General features: G+C 44.7%; 1 protein-coding gene across 32 annotated transcripts in view; it reads right to left on the bottom strand.

Annotated features, from left to right (window-relative positions):
• The window catches only part of lili (LMBR1-like protein lilipod), a 742,764-nt gene that overhangs the window by 643,238 nt on the left and 81,037 nt on the right, over positions 1-18,489 (bottom strand). For 30 of the 32 annotated variants that reach the window (XR_012895090.1, XM_075894083.1, XM_075894063.1 and 27 more), the window contains one exon: positions 4,325-4,358. The exons of the other annotated variants lie outside the window; for them this stretch is intronic. Coding sequence is in view for 25 of the 30 variants with exons in the window: in XM_075894083.1 (XP_075750198.1) it covers positions 4,325-4,358 (34 nt within the window). In the remaining 5 variants the exon portion in view is untranslated. The remainder of the gene's footprint in view (positions 1-4,324; positions 4,359-18,489) is intronic. 32 annotated transcript variants of the gene reach the window in all.

The following is an 18,489-nucleotide window of genomic DNA, read 5'->3' as shown; positions in this document are numbered from 1 at the left end:
CAGTGATGCTGTGCATCACAGCTGACGGCCACAAGCTTCTGCCATACATAATACTAAAAATTAAATCATGCCCTAAAATGAGTGTTTTCTGAAGGATGTCATCATCTAAGTCCAGGAGAAAGGATGGATGACAGCCGAGCTAATGGAAGATTTGATCCGGGTTGTGTGGCAGCGGCGCTCGGGGGCACTGCTTGGGGGAGCTTCAGGTATGCGGTCCATGCTTGTCTTAAATGCTTTTCGCAGACACTTTAACCTCCCCCCTCCCCCCGATATGAAAAGCAAGCTGCTCAAAAGCAACTGTAACTTGGTCGTGATTACAAAAGGCATGACACCATTGCTGCAACCCCAGGACGTAACAACAAGGCATTCAAGGCCCACCTTTGACAGGAGTACGAAAAGTAGGTCTGGAACCCCTATGGAGAAAAAAAAAACATCAACGGGAAACTTGGAGAAAGCATCCCCATTCACCATGGCAACATGGATTTCGGACGCGTCAAAACGTATGAAAGTTGACGTCGTTGCGAAGTCGTTCAGAAAGTGTTGCACCACAAACAATTTGGATGGCACTGAAGATGATCTGCTGTGGGACACCGAGAGTGATGGCACGAATTGTGCGATAAACATGAGCAGTGCGACGGATTCGAGCAACAGTGAAAGTGACTGACCTGCTACACGAATGGTGTGTTCACTGTGCGCACCTATTTTAGATGCGAAACAGTTATTTGACTAGCCTGTGTAACACTGTTCGTCCATGTCTCCGTGCCAACGCGCCACACTGCGTTCCCTTCACTGCAGCGGTTGGAACGATGGCAAGTAGGTCAAGTCACAGGTGCGTGTCGACGTCACTCCCTCCCTCACCCGCAGCAACTGCCGGTTCCTCCCAACACACCTAGGTGGTATTGCTCCTTCGCCGGCTCCCAACATACTTCTCTCTCACCTCACCCTCTCCACCACCCGCAATGCCCGACCACACGTCGTGCGGAAACACTGTTTTGGCTCATTTATCATTCCATTCGATCATGAGTATTTTTTTTTTTCATTTTATTTTTTCATGTCTTTCCATTACTTTTTTTATGACTGTTGGTTACTTTTTCATGTCTGTTGGGTACTTCTTTATGTCCATTGGTTATGCCACCAACAACAACAACGCTCAATGCAGCAGTGGACATGCCTTTAAAATATTTCACAAAACTTTAGTGTATTGTCAAAACTATGCGCAGGCCACAGATAAGCGAGTTTATTCTAGATCCAACACCAGCACCAGCCATAACACTGGAAGGTTAGGTAAAGCATGTACAAAAGCTGGTGCACTTCACATATGAGCAGATAACCCACAACAAGTCTGTGCTTGTTGCTTTAGCTGTGATTTCAGTGCTACTTCCATTAATGATGAGGAAACAAAAAACTCTACGCCTGCGCAAAAGGCACAGCACAGTCACAGTGAAAGCTAGAAGAGCAGCCTTTCAGAGCCTTTCTTTGACACTCATTGGATAACCGCAGCAAGCACACTTGCTGCGTACCCACTATGGCAATATTAATAATGATTTCTGGGTAGTAGGCCGGCATTCGCTATGCTATACTTTTTCATGCTTTTGAGAAGCGTGGTATCCACTTAACACTTGCAAAGAATTTTGTGCCAATTGCTCTTCTAAAACGCTTTGTTACTCAATATTAACGAGATTCCTTCGCCGACATCAAACCTGCCTAAGGCAAGTTTGCGAACAAGTCGCAAGCACCGGCACAGCTCAGTGGTAGAATACTGGGCTGGCACGCAGCAAACCTGAGTTCGATCCCCACTGTGTCCTTGGTAGTATGTTTTTTTTATTTTGTGCAGTAGTGGTTACAGACACCGACGGGGGCGGCGCACCACTACGGCGCCGCACGTGACTTGAGGTGTAATCTTATAACAGCTTTCACCATTAAAAAAAAGCTTCACACACACACACACATGTATTTATATTATAAGGAATGAGACAAAGAGACAATGCCAATACACTAGGCTGGCTGTTTTTTCTCTGCCTTTGTTCTTCTTTTTTTCTAGATGAGCATGTGCCTGTGCCCAAGCACTGCTTTGTCATCATTAAACTCGGTTACACTGCATGCATGCAGTCCTGCCGAAGCCGGCCCTTCTCTGGGGGGGGGGGTGTCTTTGAAGATGGAAACACTAAGAGGACTTGAGCCGTCAATGACCATAGGTAAAAATGATGACTCTGGTGGGCGGCACGGGCTGCCTTGCAGAGCCTGGTCACAACCAGTGTGCGTCCTGTTTTGAAAACTAGGCAGTGATGGCTCAGGTGGAAGCCAATGACTATACATGCTGGTCGTCACATGGCTATTGGGAGAGTTGCCAAATTCTTTCCCAGCGAACTACACCAGTGAATTCAGACAGGCTGCAATACGTGGTTTACATGGTTTGATGCAGGAATCTCTGTGCTGCCAGCATATCACGCTCCTGTCCCACTGAGTCTCTGTTCCCTGAGATTCTGTAACATGGCTTTCAGACAGGTGAATGCCACCATGGCTGCACACCAAGCTGCAGACGCCAGGGCTGCACAAAGACGTCATCTCCCTTCTTGTTGTGAGCTAGTTGCAGTCTCGCCAATCAGTGTCTGATTCCTCATCGACACAAACACTTTCAGGGTGATTCACACAGCATTCAGTTGGTAAGCTGCATGTCATAAGAAACTGTCCATCATAGCCAGTCGAGCCGCACGGCAGGAGCCACAAGGACTAACGCTGGCTTTATCTGGTTGCAGCGCATTGGCCAAGGCATGGTGGGCAGATGCCGACAAAACAGTCACATTTTCAACAAATGTGTCGTCGGCATTCATAAATTAACAGATCAAAGCACTCGCATACTCGGTCAATGAATGCCGTAACGTTCGTGGGTGTGGCTCAAATGTAAAAGGGCCAATTTTGTTCGCATTTTCTGACCGATCTGGCTTGTGGCGTACCCAAGCTGTACGGCAGCAGCTGGTGCATCGACGTATAAAAGTGATGAGGAACATGAGAGCAGCCTCCCTGACTCATGTTTGTGGCAATTCCTTTGAGTGCCTTACGCTATGGTGCTGGCATCGCTTACCGACGCACATTCAGAAGGCTGTAGTGATGTGCAGCATCTGGGGTAAGTTCTGCCGGCAGAGAAGTCGATGACATTCTCTGTGGAGGCGTCATAAACACAGCTTCAGCGTCTGGATGATGCCCTTTACAATCTGGGTCATCAAGGCATGGCAGGGTGATGGTGGTTACACTAGCCATGTCGTGAGTGTCACAGCCCTGAGCCATGGCAGACGATGATTACTCCAGAGGGGGAGAAAAAGACTAGTAAACTTCATATATCATTCAGATAAGAACAGCTTTAACATCTTCGTAGACATGCCCTACTTTGGCAGCATCGTGAAGGTGGTCAATGGCCGGCCGCCCACCATTTCTAATGGTCCATCCAGCCATGGCAATTTCCAGGCGAGTTGATGATATTGATCTACAGAAACACGTCTTGGAAGCCTCGGAATTCTGGCGATTCCCAAGCAGCCACTGATGGTAACATTGTTTGGCATAATCTGGAAGTTCCCTCGCCCAAACGTGCTAGCTTCTTAGTTATCAACGATGTCTCCTGCATGATGTGCGCATGCGACGTCGTCCACATGAAGTCAGTATCTGATACCGACATCAGTATGAAATACCACTGTCGCCACAATGATAAGTGGTACACGCTGTACACATTGATACTTGACACACTGCAATTTGGACAATAGATGTATGTAATCTCTTTATATAATCATGTCGCATCACTACTGATTGTCATTGTGAATGTCCTAAAACATCTTAGAAGTGAATATAAAGGCTACAAAAATTGCATTACATGTCACAGTGACAAATGCTGGAAGACTGGCCCACCAGTCGAAACATTTGCGATTAATAAATGTGTTTTGACATGCATCGTGCATTCCCGCCCCCATCACTTATATATATCATATATATTCTATACACACACGCACATGCACACACACACACACACTCACTGGGCATACATTCTTCACAAGGGAGTAGTTCGCCCAATGAAGCATTCCATCTTTAACGACTGCATCTTGGTTTCTTTACTGTCAATCACGTAACTATTGATTTTCCATTTAAGTTTACAGAGTGTGTGATATGCTTCCGTCTTAGATGGGAGAATTTAAAACAGAGGTTGTCGATAGCTCCAGCAACATTCTTTGTTCACCCATCTCCAAACCTCCAGTATACCCTGAACTATTAAATATTGTTTGGGCACCTGTCCTATACACGTTAAGGGGGCTGAGCACATAAAATATCATGTACTCACGATACTCTGCACACGATGGCATCTTCATCGTCCTCTGTAACCATGAAAGAATAAATAACAAGCAATTACACAATCAAGACCATGCAAAGCATAAGATATGCAAATATGAACTAAGTTGCAATTATGGCTGGGTCCATATTAAGTGCACCAAGTCAATTTTCGACCATCTCCGATCATGCTGAAAAAATCGTGCAGGTATATGCAAATATGAGAAGTAGTTACAGTCGAGCCCACATATAACGGCCCCACTTAAAATGAACTTTCGCTTAAAACGAACAATATCCGCATGACCGTGAAAAGATACATTGGTTTAATGGCACAAAATCGCACTTGCAACGAACATCTCCGAGCGCCGCTGATCAGTTACAGCAAACGGAATCAGCGGTCTGCCCACTTCCCTGGAAACCGATTTCGACCACCAATCAGGCATCGACGAGGTGCCCATGCATTCTTATTGTTAAACCCTGACCCTGCCTCCGCGCCCCTCTTGTTGCCGCTCTCCCTGACCGCTTTTTGCTACGCACCTCTCCGTCCTTTGTCCCCCCCCCCCGCTACTCTGAGCACCCCACATCGCCAGACGAGGCCCATGTTTTCACACTGCCACCAATCTTTCGAAGCCCGGTCGGCCATCTACACTTTTTTGATTGCTGGTACTGTCGTTGGCGTCGCCGGCCTGGAGTGACCAGACCATTGGCCAACATCGTCGGCCACCGACTGTATCCAATAGTCTGCGTCTCATGCATGCGTATACGCTACCCCACCGACTCTGATAATTTGCGATTCGTTTCATGTTTCGGACTTGTTCTCGCTCACTTCACACTCAACTCAGCATGCCTTCCGCGCGCGTGCGGAAGCACAAAAACGGCTGGTAATTTGCGCGAAATGAATCGCGAAATATCGAAGTTTGTGAGGACACGCAAACCCGCCGGGGCAACAAAACGATTTTTTGACCACGGCCGCCGATTCTTGGGAGTCTACAGGATTCTTGGGAGTACACCACCGCGCGCACCGATTCAGGCGGCCTTGCACTCTTTCCAAGTTTTTCTACGTGGGAGTTTCGCGGACCTTTCAAGCAAGCTACCTAACCTGCCACCTTCTCGTGCGTTTTGGTTTTCAAGGTCGCCCTCCCGCCGCATCGTCCCCTCTCTTTATCGCAACTCCTTCGCCCGATGATGATGCCGACACTGCGAAACCGTGCACGGATTTGGGCACAGTGAACGAAGTACGTGGCGAGAGCAATTTGGAGGAATCGGATTGCGAGAACGACGAAACTTTGGAGCCACTGCCTCATGCAGCTTATGCCACGGGCCTCGGCGAATGAGTACCCTGCCGTTTCAGATGAACTCGAAACCGCCCATATCACTTTTGTTCTTCAAAACACGTGCATCACGGACTTTTTGCGGCAAAAAAGTTTGAAAGTTTGCGTTTTCACTCGCACCTTTTTTTAAAAGCTGTGTTTCAGTTACTACGAGCTTCAAGATGCAGCGAACGGATGCCGCATCACGCTCAGGTTCGTTATAAGCGGGCTTGACTGTATTAAGTTAAGAAGTTATAATCTGCAAAAGAATTATGTGCTGCCTAGAGAGTTCTTCAAACTTTGGGCACCCAAGTGAAACTATGTCACGCTAAATGATTTATATATTACTGCTGTAAACAATTATTACAAAACAACTTTTTCATTATTCTTAAGGGGCTACTCTTTCATGACTATGATAGTTCATTCATTTATGTTTTAGTTTTTTTTTCTCTTTCACTTTGGCAAAAAATTGCTATACTGTGTGTTTTGCACTTTTTATGAAAAGTATTTTTTTGCCAATAATATATTTACATTTTCTGCTTTTCATATTCCTATATTAAATGACCGAATACTTTGGGAGCAAATGAAGCAAAAATGTTGTCAAAGTATTTTGACAGATTTGGGGAAAACAGCATTTCGAATCATACTGCAGCTTGATTTGGAATATTTTTAACGGTCCAAGTAAAAATATGGATTTTATATTTTTGCACAGTATTCTTTGTCCGTAAAGTAAACAAAAAGTTTTAAAAGAGTAGTTTTCGTTTTAAGGGAGAAAAAGATTCTCTAACTGAACAACCACAAGATAGTAGGAAGCCTGCCTCTGCCTCACCTTAAGTGAATAGCCCGTCAGTGCAGAATAATGCATGTCACACAACCACTTGTCACTTGTTTTAGGAATACTGCTGAGTTACTAAAACTATATTACTAAAACCTCAAAACTGGGTAGTAGTGTTCCTTTGTAGAACAGTATCTTTCCCCTGAGACCATCAAAAGGCCGGTTATATTTAACCGCTTCTTAGTCTGAAGGATCAGAATTAGAGTGCAGTCTTTTGCCTGCAATACAGTTCTGAGCCGTTGTGTTTGGTTTTTGAAAACTGTTTTCATGGTGTTTCAGATACAGGCCATTGCGTGATCACTTACCACAGGGGTGCATGATCCAAGACACATTAGAGATGATTTGATATCATGCGGATAATTGATACATTAGTCACCATTTACACAGGGATTATAACATCTTTATTCCCCCTTCCTTAATGGTTTGAATGTTTTGAAAATGTTTTAACTAAAAGCCCGTCTGGTAATGATGACGTGCTTTCAAAGTTTTCAACACCCTAGTACCATTGGAAAGATATGGATGAGAAGCTTAAATGACAAGCAAAAATGGCAAATTAACTGTCATTTACAAGCACCATATTGAATTATCTGCATGCACACCTAGGATACATCATTTCATCATGCACACCAGTGGTAAGCGATGACGGATTGGCCTACACCTGGAACATCATAAAACAGCTTAAATGAAGAATACTTTCATTATGTTGTTAATTATTATTAAAGCCACGTTAATTGTCAGAAAACAAACACAACACCTCAATACTGTATTGTGGGCCATCAACTGCATTATAATTCTGCTCCTTCAGACTAAGAAGCGGTTCAATACGTTTGATTCGCCCTTTGATGGTCCAAGAGGGAAGATACTGTTCCATAAAAAAAGCGCTACTGCCCAACTTTGGGGTTATATAGAGCAAAATTACAAAAACAGGTGACAACCAGTTGTTTTATATATAGTTATTAGTTGCCAAAAAGCCCATGCTGGAACCTCGCGCTGACTTCTATGCAGTGAAGGTGAGGCAAAGACAGGCTTCCCCCTACCTTGTGATTGTCTAGCAGGAAATTTTTTTTTTCTTCCTTAAAATGAAAATTTGTCTTTTCAAACTTTTTGCTAATCTTACAGACAAATTATACTACGAAAAAATATAAAAGCCATATTACGGGCATTCATTAGGCACATCTGCCTTCTTCATACATGTTCATCATCATGAGTGGTCGTCGTCTTCTTCTGCCGGAACTCGGCTGGCCTGTGTTTTGTGCTTCGGGTGTGGTAGCTTCATCATGTCTTCGGGGCCTTCACTGGTGTGTCAAAAGTGATATAGGGCGCTGAGCGATCTTCCGCCCTCTCCTAGCCCACTCTACCTCCTGGAGTCCCGCTCAGGTCGCTGTCTGTGCCAGGTGTTCGGTAACATTCCTCACGACAAGCCAACCGGCGCTCCTGCACCTACCTCCACAGCCCTGGCTGCCACAGTCTATTCACCGTGGATTATCACTGGGCAACAGCATAATTTGCCCATTTTCGTCGGACTCTGAAGTGAAGATGTGGAAGATTGGTTGGGCCAATTCAATCGAGCGAGTTCAACTAACAGGCGATGGAGATTACAAGGAGAATGGAGATTTCCCTCGCTGTGTTGCATGCTATCCTTGGCTGGGCAAAGCGCATGATGCGAAAGAATAGGTTTTCTTTAAGATGCCAGACCACGATATGCCAAAAGCTGCCAAGTGATTTTAACAACAAGCTCATTGCTTTTCAGCAACATATGCTGGATCTCCGCAGACTCAACACCTATGATTTCGGCCAGATCGGCAATGCCGATGAGACGCTCGTTTTTTTTTTCTATATGCGAGAGCAAGCACCGTTAACGAGGTAGGAGCCCGGGAAGTGAGGGTGAAGACTACAGGGTACGAGAAGCAGCGTGTCACAGTCATGCTGTGCATTACAGCTGACGGCCGCAAGCTAACACCCTACATAATTCTGAAAAGGAAAAACATGCACAAAAATGAGTGTTTTCCTATGGATGTCATCGTCCGAGTCCATGAGAAAGGATGGATGACAGCCGAACTAATGGAAGATTGGATCCGGGTTGTGTGGCAGCGGCGTCCTGGGGCACTGCTTGGAGGAGTTTCAGGTATGCGGTCCATGCTTGTCCTAGATGCTTTTTGTAGCCACCTCACCCCGGGTGTGAAGACCAAGCTGCTAAAGAGGAACTGCGACTTGGTCGTGATTCCAGAAGGCATGACATTAGTGCTGCAACCACTGAACGTCTCGGTAAACAAGTCGTTCAGGGCCCTTCTTCGACAAGAGAGTACGATGAGTGGATCCGGAACTCTGAAAAAAAAAAAATGCCGACGAGAAAGTTGCAGAAAGCGTCCTCGTCTACCGTGGCAACATGAATTTCGGATTAGTGGAAACAAATCAAAGCCGACGTTGTCGCGAAGTCGTTCAAGAAATGTTGCATCACGAACAACTTGGACGGCAAACGAAGATGATCTGCTGTGGGACACAGAAAGTGACGGCTCGAATGGTGCAACGAACTCAAGCGGCAGTGGTAGTGACTTAACTCATATACAAGTGGTGGGTTCACTGTGTGGACCTATTTTTCTTTTCATTTTTTTTTAATTAAATTCGATTTCTCATGTCAAGCTCGTTGATATGTTAAGGGGGTGGGGCTGTGCGGTCATTTCTAGATTTTTTTAATCAAAGCATTTGCTTTCATTGAAATTAGGTAGATGAAATAAAATTAACGGTAGAGAAGCTTGAAGAAGCTATGTGCCTCACATCGCGAAGAAATGAAGAGCTTAAGAATCGAAGCAGGCGAAATAACCTAATAATATATGGTATTGAAGAAGCCGTCTCCGAAACAACTGAAAGTCTAACCATTAATATTGAAGAGAACTTGTTCTTAAAATAAACTTGGAGTTACGATCAATGGCATAGAGCGGTGTCATAGACTAGGTGAGAAATCTGCTAAATATCGTCCTGTGATAATAAAATTATTAGACTATCACCAAAAAACATCAATACTTAAGGCATGTTTTAAGCTAAAAAGGTTGTTTGTTTCAGTCACAAAGGATTTTTCTTCCGGTGTTAGAAAAACCCGGAAGAAATTTTGGAAAACTGCGACACATGAAAAGAAAAATGGTTCAAAAGTCAAGCTTGTATATGATAAGCTGTACGTAAACAATATTCTATATGATTGGGATGAAACAAACAATAAGTGGTATAAGATGTAAAAGCGTAACAAATGACAACAAAAAGTGAGTACTCAAAATTTATCTGTCCTTAATGTAAATTGTCGTAGCATTGTAAATAAATCTGTCCTGCTTGAAGCCTTGTTTTTTACCCCTGAACCAGATACTGCTGTGCTGAGCGATGACATATCCGACAGGGAATTTGTTCCGAAAAACTATATGTGCTTTCGTAAAGATCGAGAAAAAAGAGGAGGAGGGGTTGCAATATTATTTAGGGCACCCTTAAAGCTTGTAAGAATCCCTAAAATTTCAGGAGTTGAAAGCATTTTCTGCACTACATGTCTTAGCAAAATGAGATACATTCTCCGAGCTATTTACAGGCCACCTGACTCCTCTGTTTCAGTTTTTGAAAATCTTGATGATTACATGTTCTGTCATTTAAAACCAGAAGACAGATTAATTCTTGCAGCTGACTTTAATTTTTCGAATATCGATTGTAACACTTTCTCTACGTAGTCTTCTGATCTAAGTGACACAAAAATGCTTGACATAGCTTTTAATTACGATTTGCTACAGATTGTATTCCAACCTACTAAAATTCAGTGCAGTTTCAATCCTAGGTCTCTTTTTTTTTTTTGTTAGTGGTACTGTTAAAAGTTATGTATTGTGTAATGTTGTACCGGGAATATCTGATCATGAATCTATGGTTTTAACTTTAACTGATGCTTCATATGATCGCCTCACTGTCAATCTCCAGTACCCAAACATTTCTTGCGCTTATGATTAGTCAATCATCTACTTTTTGGACCTCTCCTTTAATTCTTTCTCAGAAAACACGAGCAATATAAGTATCTATGGCTAGCTTTCAAAAACGTTGTTAAGGAATGTATAGTATGTTATGTACCACTAGCAACTAAAATATCACCCAGTAAAAATGCTTGGATCAACTGACAAACTCTCCAGCTACAACGCAAACTCAGGAGACTAAAAAATAAAAAGGCCAGAAATACATTTTGCTCTTCACTGGATGATTCTATTGCTACATTAGCAACAAAACTGAAATCACAAACTCAGGACGATAAGGCTAAATACTATGGTGTATCACGTCCCTTTTTTATTAAGGCATCCCCTGAAAAGTTTTGGAGATAAATTAAGCCGAGTTCATGTAGCACTACCTCGTTTTCCCTAAATGGGCATATCATTACTAATGACACAGCTGTGTCAGCTGCTTTCAACGAACACTTTAGCTCTGTGTTTACAACGAATAATGGTTTTCTTCCAATGTTCAATATGTCTTTGCCACCTATGCCTGATGTGGAAATCAGTGAGCAGGGTATTTTAAACCTTCTGATTAATGTAGATGTCAAAATATCCCCTGGTCCAGACGATATTCCAAATGCCTTCCTAAAAAGATATGCAGAGTAGTGTGTGAAGTATTTACTCATATTGTTCAAAAATCTCTCGCCGACTGTCCGTTGCCGGACGACTGGCAAACCGCCAGGATCAAACCACTCTTTAAATCTGGTGAGTAATCCAACATCGCAAGTTATCAGCCCATTTCATTGACATCTACGTCACGTAAAATCTTTGAGCACATAATTAATAAACATATAGTCGAATTTTTTTAAAAGTATAAAGATTTAACAGATCCACTACATGGCTTTAGATAGGGGTATTCTACAAGTACACAATTAGTTGGAATTTCGCATGATTTTGCCGAAGGTATAAATAAAGAATACCAGACAGATGCTACATACATGGATTTTAGTAAGGCCTTTGATAAAGTATGGCATAATAAATTACTTCACAAACTAGGTTTTATTGTAACAAATAATACTCTACTGGTATGGATTAGAGCTTACCTGATGAACCATTATCAATACGTTTCTCTAAATGACACCTGCTCAGGTCGAGTTAACGTTTCTGGTGTACCTCAGGGTTCCGTGCTTGGGCCTCTATTATTTTTGATATTTATAAATGATATTACCACTGATATTATTGTTAAGATTGTGGGAATTGAGGCTGGCCCGCTGCCTTTGAGCGGGCTTTGCCGCCTTTTCTGCCGTTCTCATGTCCCGACATGTCTGCCCTCCTTCGCTGTCTGCCGTGGTGGGAGAGCAGAGTGACGTTTAACTCCCTCACCCGGAAGCGGATGTTGACTGTGGCGCCGCGCGCGGGACCCCCCCCCCCCCCCCCCGAGAGGTTTTCGCGCGCTGCGTCGGGAGCGGTCAGATACTCTCCGGGACAGCTAACGGTGAGCCACGCTATCTTTCCCGTCCGTCGACTCCCATCAGTCGGGGGCTCGTCGGACTTCGCTGACGGCGCCTCGCGCCCAAGGCGAACGCTCACCCGCTAATGCCCCGCTGCGTACGCACGGCCGAAGGGCGGTACGGTGTCCTAGTGCGTGGCCTCGCTACGCCGACCCGTCTCCCTTCGAAGCCAACGCGAGCGCCTTTGCCCTCGCTCGAGCAACCGGGCCTTTGCTCCGGTGTCTCCGTGGATGACCTTTACCGCGGAGACGTGCTCGTGGCACCCCTGTGTAGTACTTTGTGCCCGTGGCGTGGATAAGCCTACTTGCTTTCCCGCCGCGCCTTTTTGCCTGTACTGCGTTTGGTGTTGCCACAATAAAGTGTTGCGACTTGAGCAGTATCGTGTTTCCCGCCACGGCGACGGTTAACGCGTGCCCTGCGGCTCGCTAAGACCGGACCCACGCTGGTGGCCGTACTCCTTCGGGATACGTGTACACCACAAGATTGAACTCTATGCAGACGACTGCGTGATTTATGAAATAGTTAGGTCAATCCAGAATCAGATTAAATTAAATGAAAACTTCTAAAGAATCACATCATGGTGTTATCAGCGGCAAATGACTATTAATTACGACCAAGACAGATTTTATGCGAATAACCCACAAAAAGAAACCACTTTTTTTATCTTATGGGGCAAAGGGAAACACCCTCTCGGAGGTCAATGAGTATAAAATACCTGGGTATTTGGTTCACAAATAATTTACAATGGTCAAAACATATAGATGTTGCAAATAAGGCATTGCATAAATTATTCTTTTTAACACGATCCTTAAAATCATCAACTCCTTCTGTTCGTTCCCTTGCATAGCAGTCCATTATATCTCCTATGCTTGAATATGCCGTGCCAATTTGGGACCCATACACCAAAACAAATATCAGCAAACTCGAAAGACTACAAAAAAGTAGTTCGTTACATATATAACTCATATGGTCGGTCATTAACTACTGCATTCATGAAACAATCTGGGTTGCCCCCAGTAAGCAATAGGGGTAGAATTTGCCGGCTAAAATTGTTTTACCAAATAGCTAAAGAGCATTATAACACAGACTCTTCTAGCATTATCAATTATTCTCAGGATTACGACACCAGACAAAAACATTCATGATAACCCCTTTACATCCACGAAATAACTGCTTTAAATATTCTTCTGTAGAACTATTGTTGATTGGAATAACTTCCTCAACAATATTGTAACACAACCCTCGCTTTCTTTGTTAGAAAAATATTTGCAGTAGCTCTTTAGCACCCTTGAATATACTTCTTTTTATTATTCGTTCCAATTTATTGCATATTCTTATTCGATTTGATAAATTTTCTCCTTAGAATTATATTCCTTTTTGTGTTTATTCAGCTTGTTCTTGTACTCTTGCATTTTACAGTTACTATTTGCTGTTAAATTCCGTTCATTCTGGTTCATTTTCTTAACCTTATTGTTTTATCTGTATGCATTGTATTTTTCATTTCGTGTGTTTTTTTAAAACTAATTGTGTTTTTTTTTAATACCATGTATCCATGTATCACACCTGCTATAGTCTATGCTTGAGACTGCAGTATCAATAAACAAATGCTACCAGATGGTCTAAAGTTAGCCGTCAGTGGACAACACGAGGCCTTATTGGTGACCAAGCTTAGAGATGCGCCAGAAGAGCATCGTAGTCACAGTTCAGAAATGGCTCTTTTGTCAATGGTGAATAGGTCGCTAAGCACAAGTGAACACTGAACATTGGTGAATGTACTTTTGAAGCACTTCTTTGCATTCAACTTTGCACAGAGAGACAAAGCACCCTCAATCCCAGTTCTCAGACATGTCATACCATCAATGAATTTGGCCAATTCCGATTAGACAAAAGCCACGTCACATTTCGCCATCCCAGTGGCAGATTATTAACGAGCAGAATGAAATGATGCAAAACGGAGTTCTTCAAGAGTCTGTGAGTCCATGGGCAGCTCCAGTGGTTCTGGTTAAAAAGAAAGACTGATCCTGGAGATATTGCGTGGACTATCACCAACTGAAAGCTGTAACAAAAAAAGACTTGTAAACACTTCCACATATTGATGATGCTATCGAACTGTCTACATTCGGCCTCTTACTTTTCCTCTGTAGACTTAAGATCAGACTACTGGCAAATTCCCATGCATCCTGAAGATAAAGAAAAGACAACCTTTGTAACCCCTGACGGCCTTTTTGAATTCAACGTGATGCCATTTGGACTGTGCAACGCGTCGGCGACTTCAAGCAATTTATGGACACTTTTCTTCGTGGCTTGAAGTGGAGAAATTGCATGTGCTGTTTCAAAGACGTCATCTTTGGCCAACACAATTCATGTCCGAGTATTGTACTAACTTGCATCACAAATGCTGGCCAAGAAATGCTACTTCGGAGACCGACAAGCCCTTGTTCTCAGACACTTTGTCGATCAGAATGGCATTCGTCCAGATCCCAAGAAGACAGCAGCCATTGAAGCATTCAGAGTGCCGCGCTCTGTTAAGGAGCTCCGTAGTTTTCTTGGGCTTTGCTCTTATTTTCGTCGCTTTACACCTAAATTTGCCAATGTCGCATATCCGCTGACATGTCTGCTATAAAAGAATATTCTCTTCGAGTGGACTGCGCAGTGCTACTCCTCTTTTCGTCAGCTGAAGTTCTTCCTGACGTCGCGGCCTGTTCTTCAACACTTCAACCCATCAGCACCAACAGAACTGCACACAGATGCCAGCGGCATAGGAATCAGTGCCGTCCCAGTTAAACGCAGTGGTAAACGAGAACACGTGATCACATACGCAAGTCCCTCCTTGAGTAAGCCTTGAGCAGAATTACACTGTCACAGAACAGAAATGCCTCACGGTAGTATTTGCGATTCAGCGGTTTTAGTCTTACTTATACGGACACCCATTTACAGCCGTCACTGACCACCACTCATTGTCTTGGCTTGTCAACCTTCGAGACCCTTGAGGCCGTCTTGCGCACTGGGCACTTAGGCTCCAAGAGTATAGCTTCACAGTCTCGTATAAAAGCGGTCGACGGCACACTGACACAGATTGCCTTTCAAGTATGCCACTGAGCACTACAGAATGTGACGCTGATGACCTCGACCACCTCGTAGCTTTTGTGTCACCAAAATTTCCCGACCTCAGCACTTTCAAAGATGAACAGCGAAAGGACACTAAACTATCATAGCTTTGCACAGCTCTTATAACATGTCATTTCTGAGTACACAACAGACTCCTGTATAATAGAAACTTTTCAAGCACTGGTGCACGTTTCCTCCTGGTGGTGCATGAAAGCCTTCGACCAGCGATTTTAAGTGCTATGCATGACGATCCTACGTCCGGACATTTAGGTTCTGCGCGGACGCTCTACCGTGCTAAGGAACGCTTTTATTGGCCTGGAATGCGACAGTCCCTCTAGATGTATGTGGCCAGCTGCACGCAGTGTCAACCCCACAAATGACCATCTACTACATCGGCTGGTCTTCTACAGCCCCTGCCATCTCTAAGCACACCTTTCCAAGAAGTGGGCATTGACCTCGTGGGCCCTTTTCCAAAGTCGGCTAAGGGCAATTCCTAGGTTATTGTATGCGTCAATTACCTCACACGCTACTGCAAGACGGCAGCCATGCCAACCGCAACTGCCAGCGACGTGTCTGTGTTCCTGCTGCAGCACATTATCCTCCAACATGGCCCACCTCACGTGATCATCATTGATCATGGACGAAAATTCACGGTAAATATGGTAAAGGAGCTGCTTCGGTTGAGTGAGTCTCACTTTCATCCATTATTACCATACCATCCGCCAACAAATTGGCTCACGGTGCGCACCAACAGAACGATTGTAAACATGCTCTCTTCATGTGGCATCCGACCACAAGAACTGGGATGATGTGCTACCGTTTATAACGTACACAATCAACACTGCTAAGCACAAGACAACAGGCTATAGTCCCTTTTTCTTGATGTACGCACGACCACCGCTACACACACTCAACACAGATTTGCCATTCTCAAAACACGAGAACCCCTCTGTCACTGAAATCCTCTGCCTTGCAGAAGAGGCACGTCGTATTGCTCGTTCACGCACTTTCGCGTCACAAGAGAACTCGAAGGCACGGTACGACGTTCGCCATCAGCCTGTAACTTACCATCCAGGCAACTTAGTGTGGCTCTGGAAACACTAAGTTGAAGATGTATGACGCAGGATATGCGAAAAGTTCTTGGCCTCATACGACAAATCATTTGTTGTTCTCAACAAACTAAGTGACGTACACAATAGCTCGCCTCACAAGAACTCGTAGAAGAGCCGCTAAAACTCAAGCAGTCCATGTCACTCACCTGAAGTTGTACACACCAACGTGAACCGATTACCTCGCCCCGCGGGCTTCGTCTGTGAGGAGAGGAATGTTGCTCATACCTAAAAAGAAAATGAAGGTGAATATGCTGGCCGCCTTGAGCTGGAACAAGAGGGAAGACGACAATGCCGCAATCATCCACCTGTTGGCCGCTCCGGCGCTTCCCTTCGCGACCGAATAAACGGCCCCTTCAGCCGTGTACGTCATGGTCTTCGTGCGTAGCAGTATGATTGAAACAGTTTTACGAGGCTTGAAATGGAATACTTGCTTGTGCTAATTGGACGATATGTTGATTTTCTCATCAACCTTCCTTCAGCACTTGCATTGACTGAATGAAGTTCTCACATGCCTTGCAAACGCTGGCCTTCGGCTGAACACCAAGAAGTACCATTTTGCGAGCAAGACAATGGAAGTGTTAGGCCACATCGTAAGCAAGGACGGTATTCGTCCCAATCCAGATAGGATTTCTGCTGTCCAACACTTCCCGCGTCCTGTAGAAGCCAGAGATTTAAGCAGTTTGCTCCGCCTCGCTTCCTATTTTTGCCGATTCATTTGAGACTTCGCCTCAATAGCTTCGCCTATGCACAAGTTGCTCAAATCACGCGTCCCCTTTGCGCAGTCTCCTGAATGTGAATCGGCGTTTGTCCAACTGAAGTGTGCCCTCACATACGAACCAGTCTTTTGCCCTTTCGACGACACCGTGCCTACAATCCTACATACAGATGCTAGTGGTCACAGCATTAGTGGTATTCTCCTACAGCGAGACAAATCTTCACGCGAGAGGGCTATGGCATACGCAAGCCATGAACTGATCGCTGCCCAAAAGAATTATACCATCCCTGAGCAGGAGTGCCTAGCGCTTGTTTGGTCTATACAAAAGTTTCGACCTTATCTCCACAGCCACCACTTCATTGTGGTTACAGACCATCACGTCTTGTTCTGGCTCTCGACACTCAAGAACTTGTCTGGCCGCCTTGATCACTGAATTCTTTGTTTGCAAGAGTATGTTTTCAGTATTACAAAAAGTCGGGGAAAAATCATCAAGACGCTGACACACTTTCGCGTTGCCTGCTTCCTTCGGAGCCACATAACAAACCCAACACTGCCGCACGCGACGAGCTTTCGCTCGTCCCTACCCCCAATGTTACATCTTTAGTTACTTTGAACCCGACTCACGTGTGGTTTGTTATCCCACAAACGGGCTAATCCTTACTGTCGCCGCCTCAGAGACCACCTTGCCGGGACTTCCGGGCCCTCTAACGCCCGTCTTTGCCGACAGCCAACACAATTTAAGCTCGACAACTGCGTGCTGTACCGCCATATCTACCACGCTAGGTGCCCCCTCTACCTCGCTCTCTTCGGGCTCAAGTCCTCAAGGCATATCACAACGACATGACTGCTGGACACCTGAGCTTCCAGAATACATACGACCGCATAAGATGTCCCTACAACTGGCCAGGCTGGTCCACCAGTGTAGTGAAGTACGTTGCCTCCTGCCCCTTTTGTCGGCATCACAAGCTCCCCACATCAGCTCAAAGTGGACCATTACAACCGCACCCGTGTCCCCTGCAACCATTTGAGGTAGTTGGCACTGACCTGTACTATTCGCTTCCTATGACTGTGCAATTGATTGATAGTTACAGTTGTAGACCACCTGACACGCTACGCCGAAAAAGCTTTGGTGCCTTCTGCATCAGCTTCGAAAGTTTCCGACTTCATCCTTTGAGCAATAATCTTTCGTCACGATGCTCCTCATGTAATCCTGAGCAACCGTGGAGTATTTTTTCAAAACTTATCGAAGTGCTAAAGAAATCTGGCAATACCCACAAAACAAGCTCCAGTTACCATCCTCAAATGATCGGGCTATGTATATCAAACCGGACCACAGAAACTGGGACGCAATTACGCCATTTTTGCGTACAATACCCCTGTACAGCGCACAACCGGTTACTCGTCGCTCTACCTCGTCCACGGTCTCATCCCCTCTTCTTTCCTCGATGTTTTGTTCTTCTCTACAACTGTATAACCATCTTTACCCTCCAGTGAAGGATTTGGGTGCACGTTAAAGAACCTCAAGTGGTCGAAATTTCCGGAGCCCTCCACTATGGCGTCTCTCATAATCATATGGTGGTTTTGGGACGTTAAACCCCACATATCAATCAGTCAATCAACCTCCAGTGAAGAATACGTGT

This window comes from Rhipicephalus microplus, chromosome 4 (genome assembly GCF_043290135.1).
Source record: "Rhipicephalus microplus isolate Deutch F79 chromosome 4, USDA_Rmic, whole genome shotgun sequence".
NCBI lineage: Eukaryota > Metazoa > Arthropoda > Arachnida > Ixodida > Ixodidae > Rhipicephalus > Rhipicephalus microplus.
This window is presented reverse-complemented; position numbering and strand designations above follow the sequence as displayed.